The sequence below is a fragment of the Scomber scombrus genome, chromosome 13 (genome assembly GCF_963691925.1).
Source record: "Scomber scombrus chromosome 13, fScoSco1.1, whole genome shotgun sequence".
Taxonomy (NCBI): Eukaryota; Metazoa; Chordata; class Actinopteri; order Scombriformes; family Scombridae; genus Scomber; species Scomber scombrus.
The window spans coordinates 11,592,974-11,613,056 of NC_084982.1; the positions used below are offsets into that span (position 1 = coordinate 11,592,974).

A 20,083-nucleotide genomic window follows, 5' to 3' on the forward strand; every position below is an offset into this window, starting at 1 on the left:
GTGTTTGTGTGTGTGTGTGTGTGTGTGTGTGTGTGTGAATGTGAGAAAGAGTTAGATGTGGCGCACAGACTCAAATGAGGTGTTGCCCTCACCTCCGAGATCAACCACCTGTGTGCCTGTATCATGTGTCTGCATGAGTCTGGGTGTGAGTCTGTGTGTAATGAGATCCATTATGGGTGTGTTGCCTCTATAATCCCACTGTTACATTTATCACTGTGATTATAATGCTATTACAGCTCCCATACAGTGGACCACTCAGTGCACAGCGTGTCTGTTTATAAAAGTCCACCATGGAAAACTATTTCCTCAACAAATGTACTCTGACGTCATGTATCGCACCCGAGGGCACAAAGGAATGTATATTGAATTATATATGATGTGTAAAAGTTTAACGGACCACAGGAGCTATGGGGAAGTCTTAGAAAATTTAATTCTTTGTCTAATTTTTTTTCTGTTGGTATTTTTCATATGGATCTCATAAAAACATCTTCCACTAAAACATAATGATCACTAGTAGATTATGGGTAAAAATGATAATGATAGTTTTAATGCCTTAATTTATTAAGCAAACATACCAAACAAATGATAATTCTAGCCACTCAAATGTGAAGATTTGCTGCCTTTCTCTATTTCACATAGTTGTAAATTGAATATCCTTGTGTTTCTTGAATGCTGTGGACAAGCAATTTGAAAATGTCATAATAGGCTTTTGGCTATTTTGAATTCTAGTGGAGTCCTAAAAAGCTTCATGTGGAGCTTCTACATATTGCTTTCCAAATGGGTGAGAAATACAACAATACAGAAGAAGACCCAAGTCTGGAAAAACTAGATTTACAGTGGAATACCCAGCTGTAGATTTGGCTCCGATTGATATGGACCTCAGCCAGTCACATTAGCATCAGGGATACCCATGTAATCCTCAAGGTCTTTTTTGGCAACTTCCAAACCATCCATCTGGCCCAATCCACAGTCCAATTTTGCCATCCTGGAAAAGTTTGGAATTTTCCCACATGGGGATGTAACACCCACTGCCACTCCAGCTGCAATACACATTCCTGGATACATAGGTCTGTGGATGGATATGATTACCAACTGAGACTTCACATGGTTACAGATGTAAAATTGCACTGAGGTGATCCTCCTAATTTCTGAAAGATGTAGATGGTTTAGAGTGGGGGCAATGTTTGACTCTGACCTTGTGCCATGAGGAAGAAAAACTGCAAGACCGATCACTTTAGTCACATATTGCATACATTTTCCAAAATTACAGAGGGATCAGTACATGTTGCACACAGAGACTCAATCCCTGCTCCTGAGAAAAAAGCCTGCACCGAAAACATGTCTTTCTCAGAAAAACTGGAAATACTGGAAATAAATATTAGTGGACTTAGACAGGATCTAATTGTTTCCTCTGCAACCGGCCCCCGATGTAGGTTTCACAACAAGGCCTGATGGGTAACACATGGCGTTGCTGTGGTGTCCCACAACCCTGGTCACATTTTCCAATAGCCCCAAGGTCCGTCTTCGCCAACCATAACATTTCCTAACTGCTTTCGGCAAATTAAACACATTCATCCCAGAGGATGAAGAGCATTAACACCTCATTTACCCAACATTCCTGATTATTATTATAACATAATATCTATCTATTACAAACTGGACAGATATGATCTTTTCAGTGAGATGGACTAAACTGGTAACAGGAAGTGTACATGAGAGAATAACGAGGAAACAATTGAGAAACGGGGAGAGGTCTGTTACAGGACATAAAAGGAACTTATTGCCATATTTCTCAGTGATTAGGGATGAAGTTGCTTATGTTCAGAGTCCATTGAGGTAAAAATCTCCCAGCCACAATGCGAAACAGAATATCTTATTATACTCATCTTGATCCACCTCATTTGTCCTCGGTTACATTCACACCATGTGTTCTGGCTGATGATATCATCAAGGCCAGTGTCTGCTGCCTAAATACACACTAGGTTGCACAAATAGTGGACTACTGAATGACTGTACTGTCAGTGGCGAGGTGTAACTAATCTTTCTGCTTTCTGGTATGGTGATTATAAAAGCATAACATGTTTGTTCTAAGATATGAAATCAAAATGTTGTCATATTTGCCCAATCATTTGACTGTTTGTTAAGCCCTGTCCCCTTAGTTACTGTAGCTACAAACTTTATGTTCCCACATAGCTTTTCATTTTTTTTACTAGCTACTGTTGATTTTGAAATGACAAGTCACTGGCAGATTGTATCAGCTGTTTCTAGCTGATTGAGCTAACTTGAACTCTATGGGTTCAAAACATCTCAAGCTGACTTCCCAGAATTTTTAAAAAGGCAAAAAAAAACCCAGCTTTCTCACTAGATTATATGGAAATGGCTAATTTGCTTACCTACTGGGAAACACAAAGCAGGTTTCAAGGTTTAAAGATTTATGCTTTATTGTTTGTACTTTTAAAAAGTATGTTTTCAATTTGTTCTCGTAAATATGAAAAAAAGCTTCTAAGATAGGAACTAATGCGATTGACAAACATGGCGCTATCTCAGATAATGGATTTGGCTGAGATTGTTTGAGTGCAAATTTTACCAAAACCAATGAAGAACAGAACCGAGTTGGAGGAGCATCCATGTCCAGCCTTCACACAGTGAGGAAATACCTTGCAGTGGACATGCTAATGTAACCTACACATCAACACCACAAATTAAATACTTCTTGGCCACAATGGGTGAGTTACTACAGTAAACTAGTTAGCCAGTCTTTTGTCATTTGCATCTTAGATTAGAGTAGATAAACATACTGTTTAAATCATTCCTTGCAGTTTTGCTGTTGTTTTTGGTTTTGGAAAACTAAATAAAAAGACACAATCCTCTTAACTCCCATGTTGCTAGGCTATGACTGGTCATGCTCTGCTGCTGGGAGGGCATTAGCAAAACGTCAATATTCAGCTTTAGCAATAACTGTATCCGTGTGCTTATTTTTGTGAATGTTGGCATTTATGTCTTTTAAAAAGAGATGCTCCTTTGTCCACACAAACAATAGTCCTTGTGTTCCAAAACAGCACACATCATCTTAAACTTTGAGAGCGAACCACTTTTATAGGCTCTTAAAGCTGAACTACAGCTGGGTACAGCACAGCAGGTCAAACTGGGCTTTGACAGTGCTTGAAAAAAGACCAAAAGAGATAGGGAAAAGGATTTCTTTTGATTGTAGAGACAGATGACTTCATGGAAGAAATATGATGTGATCTTGTGATATCAATTTTCCGAGTTATAGGGAGCCTGCTTGTGTCTGAGAGCTGCACTGTATGTCTCAACCTTCTTGTTTGTTGTCTGTGACAGTGAGGTTTGCCTTTCTGTAAGGTATCAAGGTAGGGAACTCAGACTCACCAACACACATAATCTGCTTTTTTCAATCAATATATATCAATATGGTCATTGTGGTGATGCACTGAACAACCATGCAGTTCCCCTCAGTTCAGTTCCATATACAGATATTTCAGAGTCTAGGAGAGGGGGTGAAACCAGACAACCCCCATGAGGAATTTGTGATGTGTGGAGATTTAACAAGGTAGTTAAGACTTAGTGTTTCTTCTAGCATGACTTCTATGTCTCACCATTATTTTTACAGCTTCACACAGTGGCTGAGGTATCTTTCAAATCCTTCACGCGTAGCAAAAGCTAGCAAGACTATTTCTTTCCATCTTTTAACTGGGACATCATGCAAAATTAACACACAGAAACAGCTGGTTACAGTCTGTTTGTCTTAGCATCTCCCCAGACATTTCTTACTGCCCTACAGCTTTAATTTTCACACAGGACAAAAGCCAGCCTGTGATTCCCACTGAATTCCTCTTTCCAACAATCTTAGGAAAAGATAATCCTCCTGCCCAAGAGTTTTAGTGATAGCAACAGGTTTGTACTGACCTCCCCTCCCTTCCACTCACACTAAAACGTGCACCAGTTTTCATCATTGCTCCACAGTTGATAGTTCTTCCCTGACAGGCCCTGTCAAGGTCAGGGTCAGATGAGACGGACTACAGGAATGGATGAGGCTCCTGATTGCAGGTTTGGAATGAGGTGCAGCTGAAACAAAACTGCCTGTACACATCATGTCTTATTTTGATAGGTGAGGCTGAAACAGGCCCCTAATGTAAAAAGATATGCTGTCAGTCACAACAAATACATTCACTCACTTATCTCTCCTCCTCAACTGCCAGACAATTTGTGTCAATCAAAAAAGATCAAAATCACATTTGATCAGAGTTACCGATCAGTGATATTTGTAGGCTACTATATGTAGCTCTAATCAGAAGAGTTGAACATTTAAGTTCAAGAGATACACTGAGACAATTTTCTGAGGGTTAGATAAGGCCAAAATATCTGCTTCTAATTCATATTGCTACTGGTGAAAAACGTGCGTCTTTGAGTTGACTAAGAAAAATAATCTTGCTTTGCCATGAATGCCATGAATGAATTTGTGCGTTTTATGACTTGCTTTAAAATAGTTTCAGATGCTCAAGCATTGTAAAATGTTATCATTGTCAAGATGAAAAAGTCAAAACCTGAAAACCATCAAAACAGGGCAACTGTCCTTTTGGTGGAAATATTGAGAAAAGTCTTTGATCCTTTTTTAACCTACAACATTCCTCTGTGTGCTGTTACCCTGTACCTGAGCAGACGTTTAGTGCATGACATTCGTGGGCGCTGGATTCAGAGCGTACTGTAGGTATGGACTTGTTTTCATGGAACAAGGAAATCTCTGCCATTTATAGTCACAGGCAAAAAACACATAGTTGACCAAACACATGGACGATACTGTTCCCACAAAAACAGAGACCGTCTATATTAAAAAAAGATCACTGTCATTGTGCTTAGCTTCCTGAGAAATGTGTCATTTCCTGTTCTACATCAGCTGTGGCAGCCTTTCCCATGGTGGAGAGGACAGCATTTCTCCATCTGCATAATGTCTATAATGGTGCCTAAATCTCACATTTTTCTATCACACACACACACACACACGCACACACACACACACACACACACACACACACACACACACACACACACACACACACACACACACACACACACACACACACACACACACACACACACACACACACACACACACACACACACACACACACACACATCTTTCTCTCCCTACCATAGCTTCTATGCTTGGATGCTACTGTTCTTTCAAACCCGGCGCCTCTTCTTATTTCTGAGAACTGAAATGGAAAGACTCCCAGCACAAAAGACAGCATTGATCTGCTTAACATGTTTTCTGGTCAGGACGCAGGGTGCCTTGTGTTCAGTTTCTAATGCTGTCCTGGTTTTTCATGCTTCCGAGAAAGCAGGCTGTTTTGTTTCACAACACCGCCTCGCTAAACAGCTCCTGGGATTCTCAATTTCTTTATTTGGCTACACTTTAGTTTCTTTGTAGAGGTGCCAACTCTGCTGTGTGATTACAACTGTGTCCATTTTGCTCAGCTATGATAAAGTACAGTCTTGGGAACTACTTCAGATGCATTATATACCTAATTAATGTTCTCGTTACTCCTTTTTAGGTTCCTTTTTATAACCAATCTCAGAAGTGCAATCCACTTAACTGAAAGAACAATGACGACTTTTGGAAGTGTGCAGAGGGCAGCTTGATATTTTTCTCCACGCCTTCAGTGTGCACTCTGCTAAGCGAGTGGGTGGTAATGCTGGAGAGTTGGCTTGTTGAATCTATGCTCTCCTCTCAATGCAAAAAATCCATGAAAGTAACATATTTAGTCCCCACCAAACAATCTATTTCATTCTTTCAGCCTCTCACGCTCTGGCTGTCTGTCTCTCATCTCTCTCCGGATTTGTCTAGCATGAATTTATGAAGAACCTCACATGACCCTCTGTCCACTGAAACATAATCCAGTTCCCTTTTCTTCCTGCACTACTCATCTAATATATTTTTATGTTGAATATAAAAAAAATCACTTTGTTCCTTAAAGTTATAATACCTATTTGAATGCTTTTAATGTGAACTAGCACTGATAGGAAATATTTAGTTTGCATTAGCAGTAACCTAATACAGCTCCGATACAGCTGTTGGACAGTGAAAAGTAAAGTAAAATTGAGGCTGATAATAATAAGGCAAAATTACACTGGATTGCATGCATGCATCACTTTCTGTAAATCCCTCATGTGTGGGATGACGATAAAGACGAAACTACTATATAGAAAGAATATATAGAATAGGAAAAAAAATAATGAAAGACAGTATTAAAATGTTGACCATAAATAGTACAATTTCCTTAAAAAACTTGAGGATTATATATTTATCATTACTTTAATATTTCTGCTCCTCAGCTATCTCTGACTTGATGACTCAAAGGTTACAGTGATATTGCCAGGATGACCTCATTTTTGAAGTAGGTAGTCCAAACGTTGGAGTGTAGTGCATGAGCAAAATAGATAAAAAGCAGAAATATTAATGGTAAAAAAGCTTGGACACAGTGATGATGATTCTGCTACAGTAACAGAATCCTGCTACTACACAGGGCAGCCATGGCATCATGTTGATTTGTCTACAGCCGCCATGTAGCCATTAAATACCATCACCTAATTACTGCAGCTGTGTCAAGTCCCAGCCAATCCAGACAGCTGCGAAAGATCCGTTGACTCTCCTCGAGGGAAAGATTTGGAAGGAAAAAAGACAGAAGTAAAGCTAAAGAGACAGAGGGGTGAACACATCTGTGAGAAACCATCTTGGTCTCCATTGTATTCAAAAACAAGTCCATCAGTAGTGTCATGCATTGAGGGAGAAGCAAATTATGTACAAGACACTTAGGCCTTGGAAAATGTACAGCTTAAATATGCACGCAATGAGTCAGAGACAACAACTGACAGGCAAAAATAAAGGAAAATGTATAATGCCTGGCTACTTGGAAAGTAGAATCTTATCTTACAGCAACAAAAGTTTCATAATGAAAGTCAGTGTGTGCGAGAAATGTTTCAGCTTCAGCAGACCAGATGCCTAAAGGATAAAAGACTTGTGACCAGAAAAACTCTTCAGTCTCTTGTTACTGTCATTGTCACTTCTTCACGGAATGATTAAAGTACTTTCCTTTATATCGCAGACACGAAAAAAGAGTGAGAGAGGGGGAGGAAGATAAAGGTGGTCTGCTGACCCTTTCATCAGACTTTTTCATACTTCAGATGTGGAATGTGGAACTTCCTCCCTCTGTCTCTCTATGCACACTTATGGGGTTTCCTGTATCCACAGCGAGCACGTAGGTCACAGGTCAGACCTACTGTAAAGTTGGTCTGGTAAATTCTCTTTGCATGTCAAAGTACAGTTGCTGGAACAATCCTGTCCTCAACTCTTAAAAAAAAAAAAAAAAAAAAAAAGCCTCTCTACAGAGCTGTTCTATTGGTAGGCAGGGAGTCTTACAGGAGTCCATTTCAGTCCTGGAGTTCACCACATCACAGAGCTGACCTGAGACATTTATAGTTTCTATGAGCACTCTTAAAAGATAAGAGAGGAAACTGGGCAGTTGGACTACTTTGGAAAGATGTTTGAAATGTACAAAAGGAAGCAAAACTTTAAGACATGCATATATGATGCTGTATATGCCTTATTTTTGGTGCAATTGTAAAAGGTTGTCATGGTGACCACTCAAAGAAACACTTCTCTGTGTCCCCATTCAAAATGATTCATCCTTGAAAATAAAAGATTCACAGTACAAATGAAACTTTTTTCTACTCAACAAAGTGGAGTTGGCTGTATGATTGTAAAGGTTATAAAACCCTCTCTCCAACAATCAGAAAACTATCTGATGATCTGAACAACACGTGTCTGAGGCAAAAAGCAGGCTTTAGTCATGTAGAACCCCACTCACTCACTCTGAGCTTGTTATCTAAATATGTTTAGTCTATGTCTGTCTCTGATTTCAAAACCCAGCATCAGGTCATTCACTCTTCTTTTTATCTTTCATTTCTCTCTGTAATGGGTCTCCCACACTCCATACACTTCCATGCTGACCTCTTCTTTGACAGTGGTTAATTTGTGTGAATTTCATCACTTAAACTGTTGAGAAAATGTGATAAGTATTTCAAACTAATGGGTTTCAGCAGCAGTGTCCAATATGGCTGAATGCTAACGTCAGGCTCATACATTCAGATCATCTTACACCTTTAAAATGCATTGTTGTGATACTTTAATTTCCCACAAGATGCCATGATCAGATATGATGCTGCTATGAGCTTCACTGGTAACACATGGTATAAATAATACCAGAATGGATGAACTGCTTATGTTTATAAGATAAGACATAAGGCATTATTCTGTATTTTTTCGCATTGTCCAAAAATCCCATAAAAGACCCAGACCATTTCTCAATACTTTCTAACTGTCACAAATATATCATTTTTAGTAAAGGCTAAGAGATTTCCTGAATCACCTAATCATTTTTGGCAAACATTACTAAAACAGTAAGAAACTGTGAATTTAATGGGGACTATTTTTAACCATGGATTTTTAAACACTTGGTTGAGTATTTACAGCAACAGAACAACATGGACAATACTTATTAATAAGATCAATTCATTATTGGATTTGGCTTTAAAGGTCGAGCATGTAAGATTCAGTGACATCTAGTGGTGAGGCTATATATTGCAACCAATTTAATACCCCTCCCCTCTGGCTCCCTTTCCTAGCGTGTAGGAGAACCTACAGTGGCAGCAAAATTTGCTAAAAAACACGAAAAGCTTTCCCTAGAGCTAGTGTTTAGTTTGTCCATTTTGGGCTACTATAGAAACATGGTGGTGCAACACAGCGGGCTCTGTGGAAGAGGACCTGTTTGTAGACATAAAGGATTAATTCTAGGGTAACAAAAACAACGATTTTTATTTTCAGGTGATTATACACTCATTAAAACATACTTATGAATATCATATTCCATTTGTGCCAAGTCTGTTCCACTAAATGCCACTAAGTCTCACAGACTTATCCTTTCCATAGAATAACACCAGCCTTGTCCTTTAAAGAAGAGGATGCGGGGCCAAAAATTGAGGATATAGAATTTAGGATCTATAAGATGTTATTAAGTTCCCTCCACGCTCTGCAAATTATGTTTTCTAGATACTACCACATTGTGAGAAAGATTGAGGTATGTAAAAGCCTCAAGCGTGAGATAGTTTGGAGCAGGGATATGCACTCTCAGCAACCAAGTTATTAAAATTACATTTGCAGGGTCATTTAGAAAGCATCCAATCCGATCATGGCCTTATTTGGCATTTCAGAATGAAAGACAACAGATAGAGCTGCTTAGAAAGAAGGCGAGAAAGAGAGAGGGGTATTTATAACAGAACAGTAGTTACAGTATGGGACTTACTCTGGCACCCTTCTCTGGGAAACATTTACAGCCTCCACTGCAGTCTCTTCCTCCACATGGTCCACTGTGTTTCTTCCCACCCTGTAAAACAGAAACAGAAAACATGGAGATTAGGGATGGGTCATCAGAAGTCAGGTTATAGATGTAAAATATACAGGAAACAAACACTTTGCTGTCCACTTCGTTAGCATAAACACAGCAATGATACATGTCCATGTGGTGTTTCCAGTCTCCATCTTTGTGCATTAAATGGAACACAGTGTGGGGTAATTTTGTGTACTGTAGGTGTGACCGGCTGTGTTTGTGTATTCTGTGGTTTGAGAATACACTTGTTGTTTATGGCTGAGTGTGGAAGATTGTTGCAGTGTTGTCTATGTTTGTCTGGTGTGCATAAAGGATTATTTGGATGTGGCTTGAATGACTCATGACGAACATCCAGACATAATGGATAGCCATGTGTGCACGAAGATCCTATTCATCGGAGAGACTGGGTCCGGCCACTGACAAGGACAATTTGTCTTTGAATGTCTGCATACCAAGAAAACCACCCACCATCACAGCCCGGTCTGTACTAGATATGACACAAACACAAACACAGCCTGTGGGGTCACTGTGATCATGACATGATCAAAGAAAGCAGTCGTACAAACAGGGTTTCCCAACCTACAGGTCAGAGGTGTCAAGACCCTAAGCTAGCTGAGAATGCTGGAGACATTAGTTAAGACAGAACGGAGTCTTGTAAATGAAAATCACATGCAAAATCAAAGTGGAACCTAGTTCATTTGAATCCTGTGCCATGACCAAATTTCTTACTCATCAGAAGCAGAAGAAAATAATTTGAAGCCTTGACTAAACTGCAGGCACAACACAAAATGTTAAGAGCCAGAAAACACACCTTAAACGTGTCCCTGATCCACACGTTTCTTTTAATAGATCTGCTGGTTAATAACTGACTTCTTAGACCCTTCAGTGCTGTTTCCATTCAAATGCATGAGTGGAAACAAAGCTTTTTGATAGTTTAAAATGTCCCACTGAAATTTCCACATGGTGCCTGAGACTGAATAGCCATGAGACACACAAATGCAACAGAGATGTTGTGTTTTGCAAAAAGGGCCTTCGCTGTAATATTCAGTTAGCATGAATAAGTGAAATGTTGACTATAGACATGCACAGAGGCTCCATGAAGCTGTTTCATCTTATGATGCCTGTGTCCTGTGCCTGCGTCCTCCACCTACACAGCCATACCATAGCCTGATTAGGCAGCAAATGCGTCAATACTCTCCCCTCTCCCTTGTTAAAAAAATCTAAGCAGCCACTTCATGCCCACAGTGGTGACAAAGTGGCTGATAAATAGTCAGAATATTTCCCCCTCCTCAGTTTGAAAGCTGATCCCAGAGCACCAACTTAACAAAGACCACATTGAGACCATCCTCAGACACACAAAGACCTTCTTTTACTATAGAGACATCGTTCTTTAATGATCCCCTATCTCCACAACAAAAAGACCCTCCTCCCCTCCTTTATGGAATGCACAAGGCTGCATTTCTTTGTTAACTCTCAGTGGATCGGAGGGATTCCTTTGAAACCTCTACTTGATAGAGCCTAGTTGAAACATGTAATGGGCTCAATTTTGACTGTACGCTTTGGTGGTAGACTCCCTTGGATTATAGTTCAATACATGTACACAAACAACATTCTTTACTTATATCATTAAATATTAACTCATTATGTGAAAGAGAGCATACACGAACAAAGCAATCTCTGCAGGATGAAGACGTCTTTTAGATTCCAGAGTGGAGACTAAAACAAAAGGTCATATCATCCCAATAAGGATGTAACATAGTCACGTCATGACCTTTCTCCTCATTGAGGTGGAAGTCAAAAGCTTAGACAATAGACTGCGTCATCTCCTTACAGACACACAAAGGAATAGCTCCCATAAAAGAAATTACGCACCATGGAGCAATGCACCATCAATCCAACTTTACAGTTTACATAGGCTCAAAATAGCTGATGGCTGCTTCAGCAGAGGACAAAGGATTGTGCTACGGTATCCTGTTTTCTCCACCCACCATCACAACAACCCACTCTTTGTCAAAATCACCTTTTCCATAATATGGTACGGTACACCTTGGAAACACATTGGATGTGTGTTAGTGCATCAATGCAACAAAGCTGGTACAACAGTAATCCACCATATCAAGAAAAAAACATACTGGAAAAGTTCACATTTTTATGAGAATGTTAAGCTTCAAAACTAATACTGCAATCATTTTCTATTGTCTGTCTTTCTTAGGGGAAATTCACACTTGTAATGTGGTCAATTTGGTCCAGACCAAGGAGAAAATAAACACATTATTATAACCTTTTAGTTCCAGTCAATTTTGCATTCACGCTGACTTATTTCACAAACCAAGAGCTGTAAGATTGGAGACAGACAGAGCTACGCCACATAGGAAAAGCAAATTTCGTTGACTGATAGCACTGAATCTTATGTGTTTTTGGAGAAATTATTGATTATGAGCATTAATACTAAAGACTTCAACTTGTATAGCATTAACAGTGATGAATAGAGCTACAATGATTAGTTGATTAATTGATTATAGTCAATCGACAGAAAAGTTATCAGCAAGTATTTTGATAATCCGTTAATCTTTTTGAACCATGGTTTTAAGAACAAATTGCTCAAATGATTTCATTCTAGCTTCTTAAATATAAATATTTTCTGGTTTCTTTAGTCTTCTATGATAGTAAAGTGAATGTCTTTGAGTTTTGGGGTTGGTCAGGTCCGCTTTCAAGAAAACTTGGGACGTGAAGACAAAGCAGATTTAGGATTTTGTGATAGCAGATATATAATTAAAGCATACATTCAAAAGCTAAACTACTATTTAATCCATCTGCTAGTTGTGGGAACTGTATGTATCTGGTCCAGGTCCAAGAGAACTGAGCTACAGATGTTAAAGCAACATCAGGATACATGATCAGACAAAAGAAAACAGGTAAGAGAGGTTCTTTTTTAACAGTGTGCTAGACAAGATCAAGAACAGGACCCCACAGTTGCCAACATACTGCACCATGCTATGAAAGAGACAGATGAATCCAGACCACCTAACATCACAACGTTAGGTATGTCTACCATAAATCTGACACCTAAAGCTGTAGTGAAAAGGGATCAGCCCCCAGTCTCAACATTGGAAAACTGAATGCCATACCAGACTCAATATTTCATCTGTGGCCCAAAGAGACATGCAAACAGGCTGGAGATGCATTGCTAGGCGTGGTATATTTTCACCATATACATACAGACGATGTCATTCTGCCATCACTTTATATGAAGAAACATTGATATTTTCTCCAAATAGGTTTAAAGAGTATGAATGAAAACACATGACTTTGTTATGAGAGATGTCTGACAACAGTGTACATGATATGAAACAAAGACCGTAAAACTGCTGATCTGTGGTTCCTCATTTATAGTAACTCTTTATAGTACTCCACAGTGTTGATAATCTTTTATGTCTTGTGAATTGTCTTTAGTGGTCTGGAGCATCCACTGTAGTCCTCTGCTCAACTTCAAAATTGCAATCACGTGCATAGATGTAAACACGCTTTCCAGAAACCCATTCACTCCTCTTTTGTGCATTTGTGTACACTGCTCAGCCCACACACGTACAACAAAGCCAAAGACAAACTAAGAGCATTCATATCTCAAACTGACTCTGAGAAACTCTATTTGCAGGATTTCCCAAACAGTCAGTAAGACGGCTCCAGCTCATTCAAAATGCAGCAGCTAGTGTCCTTACACGCACATGAAAATTTGAACATATTTCTGCGGTACTGAAATCACTTCATTGACTCCTGTACAATACCGAATCACCTTTAAAATCCTGATAATTTCTATAAAGCACATTATATAAAGCACTAAAATAGTCTATAAATCAAATATAAATGCACCTCAGTACATTTTTGACTTGTTCACCGATTATAACCCTATCAGGCATCTCAGGCCATCAGGCAGAGGTCATCTAGCTGTACCCAGAATTAGATCAAGGTCTGGTGAGAGTTCCTTTAGTTACTGTACTACCTGCTCTCTGGAACAAGCTGCCTGAGGGCCTGCAGCCCATCACAACTGTATCCACATTCAGAAGCAAACTGTAACCTTTCCTATTTTCCCAGGCTTAAAGTTAATTACTGTGTGTGTATATCTGTCATAGGCTACTTTGGGGGACAAATTTCCAACTCAGAAGTCAGTGTGTGTGTGTGTGTGTGTGTGTGTGTGTGTGTATGTATATGTGTGTGTGTGTGTACCTAATTGGCAGTACTTGTTTTTTTTCACAGTTGTTTGCAGCTGTGTGATAGGATTTTGGGGTGTGTGTTAACGTTTTGTGTTGTGTTGATGTTTTTAGGGGCTTTTAATTGCTGCATGGTATGTTTAATTGTTTAATGTATGTTGGGTGTGTGCCTCATGCTCATATTCTTATGTTACCTATTCTCATGTTTACACCTATATTTTTATGATTTGTTTTTCAATGTAAAGCATATTGAGCCCTAACACTTACCTTTCATTAAATGCGCTATATAAATAAAATTGCCATCGCCAAAGGAGACATAAAATGTTCCAGAGCAGATAAAACTGAAGAATAGCCCTAGCCAGTCCAACTACCACAAGCTGTGTTCCTTTTTGAGCTAACATCTAAGAGCCAAAACACTCTCAAAACCTCCATTCTCAGTTGAGTGTGTCTGGAGTGAGTGTATCAGTCTATCACTATAAACAGAGCTGTAGAATGTTAACAATAATTAAGAGATGAAATGAGTAAATATATCTTGGAGCAGTCTGTAACAATAGAGCCAATGTGGCCATATTTGTGTGATACATATCACTGTCACTGATATGTTAGTGGCCTTGTGTGCATGTATGTGTAGGGGGCATCTAATCTATATGGGAGGCGTATCACATGTCATATTTTAGTTTTTCCATCCACCAGTCTTCTTTGTTCCACAATGCTTCTTTGAATTGAACAAGTGTGAAGATGTTTGTGTGCAGAAGAACTAGAGTTTTGGTCCTTAGATCTTCAGGCCACAGTGGTCAGATTAATGCTTTCCTTAATGAGGAATGCTGTTATTTTTGCCTCCCTGTTGTTCATGGCCTACTACAAATTTCCACAATGTTAAATATATACTTATATTCTGTATAGTAAATTAAATAAGTCCAGCTGGGTCAACAGCACTCTTTCTCACTGTCTTTTTTTCTCTATTGCTTTCCCTCCTTACTAGAGTTCATGTAGCTTTGTGAATACAGAGATGTTGTGAGCTCTGGTCATTAATTTAATTTTTTCACAAAATCATACTAGCATAGCAGCATAAGAAAGCAAAAAGAGGGCAGCTGTGTTACAGTGTGGTTAAAAGTATGGTTGCTAGGAAACGTACTAATTTATAATAGAGTTGCGAAGGGGGGAAACACATGTTTCACTTTGACAAGGTGGATGGGTTTAAGCACTGCAATACCCATGAGCCTCTCCCACTATTGCTATGGAGAAGAGACCAAGCATCAAAGGTCGAGAGTGTTGGAAACTTTAAATGCTTCTTTCTTGCACTTGTGAACAAAGCCCTGCACCATAGTTACAAAATTCAGCCCCAAATTTATATTCAGTTTTCTCAACAGCATAAACTTAAAGTACAACTGCTATTGGTAGCAATGCTGCAGAATTTGGAGCACTGAGATTGGATATTTCTTTCTGGAACTGAATTCATTGTTTTAGCCATAGTTAACTTCTCACTTTACATTTTTATGTACAAAGGTTTCCCCTGACTTTTTAGAAAAGAACAAGAGATCTTCTCACACAGTTGTTGATGACTTGACTAGAAGAGTTTCATGTTAATTCAAACCATGGAAGTGCTCTCAATGTGTGTCACCTTGCATTGTCTATGGAGAAAATTAATGGGACTTCCTTACCTTGGGCACTTGAAATAGCCAAAGCCACTTGGCAATTTTTAGTCTGCTGACTGTAACTGCGTTAGATAGATACTGTATATGGCTATTGTTTTTGTTGTAAAGCCAATACTAGTTTGTGACCGTAGACTATAGTGTATAGCAAAGATAGACAACTGGTTTCCATATTGCTTATACCCAGTCCTACAAGCTAAACCAAGCTTTCATGAATTTAACAGTTGAAATAGTTTTCCATTTTTTTCTCCATTTGTGGAATTAATGTATTGTTTAGTCAATGAAATGTAAAGAAATACTGAAATGCTTCATAAGTTCCCAAGAATATCCTGAAACTGCATGTTTTGTTGATGAACAGTCCAAAGCCCAAACACATTAAATTGTTGATTGTCTGTGAATTGATTTATTTTTTATAGCTCTAGTGCTCACTCTTTCTTACTGTACCACCAGCACACAATATATTCAGACACAATAGAGGTTAGTGGTTGTGGATTGTTTGTAGTCAGTGTGAATCATAATGATTTTATACGGGCGGTTTACCGCCGACATATCCACTTCCTGACAACTCCTCACAATGTTAAACAGCCAAAATCAGCACTGTATCTCACGCGTGAGGGCAGGATGATGACAAGAGCAAAACAGCAGACAAAACATACTGAGACCAAATTATAAATACAGATGTAGAGGAATAGTGCCAGATTTTGAGACAGAGCTGAAACTGTCTTATGCCCCCCAATGAGAATCAACAGTGCACAGGCCAAAGCAGAGATTATTATATTTCAGAGCGTAACAGAAAAGTGCATGATGATGATTACAATAAGACAAATTTGACACATGATCCATACATGATTCAAAGACAATAACGACATCCTTTTTAAAACTTAAGTTTCTGTTCAGATCTCGTAACAAGTAAAATATGTTAAGCTCTCTTTGTTTTAAAGATACCATGTCTCTGTTGCTGTTGTTTAAACATCCAAGCATTCACAAATCAACCTCAATGTCATGGACAGATCTTGTAACGACAATCACTCTGAACCTCAGGTGCTGGAAATGACAAACTGCCTCTTTGAGATGGTTTCTCAGTTTTCACACATGAAACGACACAGCGAAGCATAAACAGTGTTTGTGTGAGACCCCCTCACTGTGCTTGTGGGATCAAATTAACAGAGATCACAGAGTGTCGCAGGTCAGGATGAGTGTTTGATCTGCGATTGGTGGTGACAGGGTTGGTACCCTTCCTTAACTCACCCAATAAGGAGGACAACATAAAGGAAACTGAGCAGAGAGATGTAAAATACGGCTGCTGTGATAATCAAAATGAAGAATCTCTAGGCTACAGAAGTCAACAGAAACTAAATCCCACTACAAGGAAACCTGTGACCATAGGTGGTTGATCTGTGAGCTGTTTGTCAGTGGCTGTTGCCCATTCTCATTGTCGGATCTGACCTTCAGCTTTTCCTCTTTGATCTTCTTCTAGAGGAATGTCACTATTTGGAACACTATACTATTTGGTGGTTGACCAATACCCTTCTACAACTTATGGTCAGGTAGTGAACCCTCACAGGGCTTCTATTGCCACCAAACTTCATGTTGACTGATCTAACATTAACACACTCCTAGAACTAGGACTAGGGCTAGAAAGCTAACATGATGCTATGAGGAGGTAGGTGTTTGGACAAACAAAACAGAACAAAAAACCCTCCAATTAAATTTGCACATTTAATAAAACATAAAAAAATAAACGTGGAAGCAAGTGGACTGCCCTTGAAAAGAAATGACAATGCTTTAAACCCATTTTACACATTGAGGAGGGGGGCATTTTGTGAGTATTTTCACCGTGTGTGTACATTTATATACTGCATGTCAGACCATTTGTCACCGGTTTGCCAAGGCAACAGCTTCCCTTCTTCACACTAATGATTGAGATGCCAAAAAGAAAATGAAAATTCATTGAATTTGAAACACCTGGCCACTTTCAACGAGAAGCTCTGAGAATTTTTTTGGTTGTGTGAGACATATCTATGATGGAAACATGCTGATTGATTTGCCTTGATACATATCTGCACTATATCTCAATGTCAGGGTGGGAGAGAATCTGTGCTGCAATTGTGCGATACTCCCTTTGCCAGCTGAGAACCATCTCTTTGTTAGACTCACCATAAAAAAGTGGGAAGTTAAAGGAAACACATCTAGATAATTTGCTGTGGTCTGAATCAATGGATGAGTAGGTAAACTTGCTGCATTTTCTTTGGTTCAGTTTATTTTCACACCGAAAAAAAAAAAAGTCCAGGTGAGAACGTTTTCTGTGCTTATTGGTCAGTTGTGTCTGAGGCAGGAGGGAGAAGGTAAGTGCAGGAAGAAGTTAGTACAAGTCAAATTTCGATTAATTATCCGGATCCTGAGGTCGGATCTGCTGTGTTCAGACCTTCCCAAACAAATTGCCTAAAGAGGGAAAACGATTTGAGTCCAATTCAACTGGACTAAACTAGGCAGGTTTGAGTGCTCATCATGTTTTTTGAAAAAAAAAACAACTTTGTCCTTGCTTTTATCCAATCTGTCTTTAAGGCTGACAAAGAGCAATGTCAGATTTGTTCTTTTAATGTCATTAGTTCTTTGCCCTTGCATACAGATAAACAGGACCAAACCCATAAAGTATTTAAAACACTTGTAGTTTGGGCTAATGACACCAAGGACTGTTCTGATGCTGTAGTTGAAGGCTTGAATGAGTTAGGCAAGACTGAGGAATATGGGGGAAGACATTCTTGTTTTTCTGGATAAAAAGAATAAAGAATCATGTCTAAATGCACCCCCCCCATGACTGTGAGTGGGAAGGTATAAACATAAAACCACAAATGTCTGTGTGTGTGTGTGTGTGTGTGTGAGAGAGAGAGAGCGTACACACAAACTGCAAAGAGTTGAAAAGCAGAGCTGGTGACCAAATCATGCTGCTCATTGTTGCTGTCTGCTGTGTGTCTCATGTGGGCTGTAGGAAATGTTTCCCTCATGATATACATCAGGACTGATACAGCGGAACACTTGGAAATACTTTTTCAGCAATCAATTCACTTGGCTGGTACTTAGGCTGGCAGACCACTATAATTTCAACTTTTAGAAAATAATTAAACCAAAATGGCTTAAAAAGTAGGGCAGCATGTCAAAAGAAAGAGTTTATATTTCATGTGCAGATTTGCCTTCCGGCAATAGTCTGACTGAGAATTGAATCAAATAATCAGATTTCAACCGTTAAACAAACATACTCAAACAAAACAGAAACGCAAACATATAGAAGCCGGAAAACCAAAACATCAAACATTACCATGTTTGTGTTGGCGGAGTGTTTTATTTACTGAGGCATGTCTTGATATAACACTAGATGTCCCAAAGGCCTCCATTATGGTGATAAAGATAATTCTCGGGCCGACCATAATGGAGCTCTCTGATTCTTTTTGCTTGATAAACTTTTCTGCACTATTGTTTCTTTACAGCAATTCTATTTACTTTCACACTACCACCAATGTCCTGTTGGAGAGTTTGAGTCCTGCACTGTAGTCTCCATGTGCACTCATAAAACACCCCCAGACATACACGTTTATAAAAACGGAAACAGTCAAAGAATATATGATGAAAAAGTTACTGAGCTGACAAAGAATGACAAAAATCATCCACTGAGGAACTCCTGAGTCAGACTGATATTGTATGTATTGTACTGATCAACCCAACTGCTCTCATGCTTTCTATTTTGACAGCAAGATAAATGAGAGCCCAGTCAGTGGTGTATTTGATGAGGCCCTCAAAAAAAATCTCACCAAGTTACTAAGTGTGTTACTATTTTGATTCAGTTAAATAATTTGACTTATTCCCAATGGAAATAAAGTTTTCTCAAACCTGCTGTCATATTTTTTGGTGCTTGTTCAGTGATCATCTTTTCTTTTTTCTCACACGCACTTGTAGAACCTTAGTTCAGTATGGGAAACTAAACTCAAAAAAGATGTTCCTGTCTTATAAAGTCTTCAGGGCTCAAAATGAGAGTGACTGGCTGAAGGACAGAAATGTCAGTCTTACATTGAGCAAGTCGAAATATTGTGAAATGGATTTGCAAAGAAAAAGATCACACCAGAACTGTTGAACCCAACAGACCTTATTTGATGTATAGTCCATCAGTAACAGCAAGTGAAACTTTAAGTTAATTTATTGATCTCTCCTGCAGGCGTCATTGACATCTTATTTCTATTTTCATTAAGAGACTGCTCTTTAAATGCATTTTATGATTTTGTTGCAGGATTAAAATAATGTTGGGGGAATAGTGAAAGGGAACTGTAGGGACAGGGTCACACTGCAAAGAGCAGGACATGACTTTGAAGGAGAACATGAACTAGAGCAGAGGGACCTGAGAGAAGCAGGGTCGAGCAGAAACTCCCACTGTGCTCCCCTGGCAAAGATCCAGTGTAAACACAGCTCTGATTTCTGCCCTGGGCCTGACACATCTGGACCTTCCCTCTCCTTAACTGGTCTCAGGTCACACAGAGACTCAACTCCATTTCCCAGTGGGCCACACTTCTAATCAGTACTTCCTGCTACGACCATGAACTAAATAGAGGTGGGATTAGACCAGTTTCTGTTCTGGACCTTGGTGCGCACAGGCCAACCTGCATGTCAGATTGTGTAATGTTGATAGCCCTGCTGCTCAGCCCACTAATCAGATGATCAATGACATCCAGATGGGAGGATCTGTTCAGTAACAGTAGGAGAGGCCTGAGAATAC

The 20,083-nt window shown here is 39.2% G+C and overlaps 1 protein-coding gene across 2 annotated transcripts in view; it reads right to left on the reverse strand.

Annotated features, from left to right (window-relative positions):
- The window catches only part of col4a2 (collagen, type IV, alpha 2), a 56,561-nt gene that overhangs the window by 26,697 nt on the left and 9,781 nt on the right, over nt 1-20,083 (reverse strand). For both annotated transcript variants that reach the window (XM_062432091.1, XM_062432090.1), the window contains exon 4: nt 9,378-9,458. In XM_062432091.1, coding sequence (XP_062288075.1) covers nt 9,378-9,458 — 81 coding nt within the window. The remainder of the gene's footprint in view (nt 1-9,377; nt 9,459-20,083) is intronic.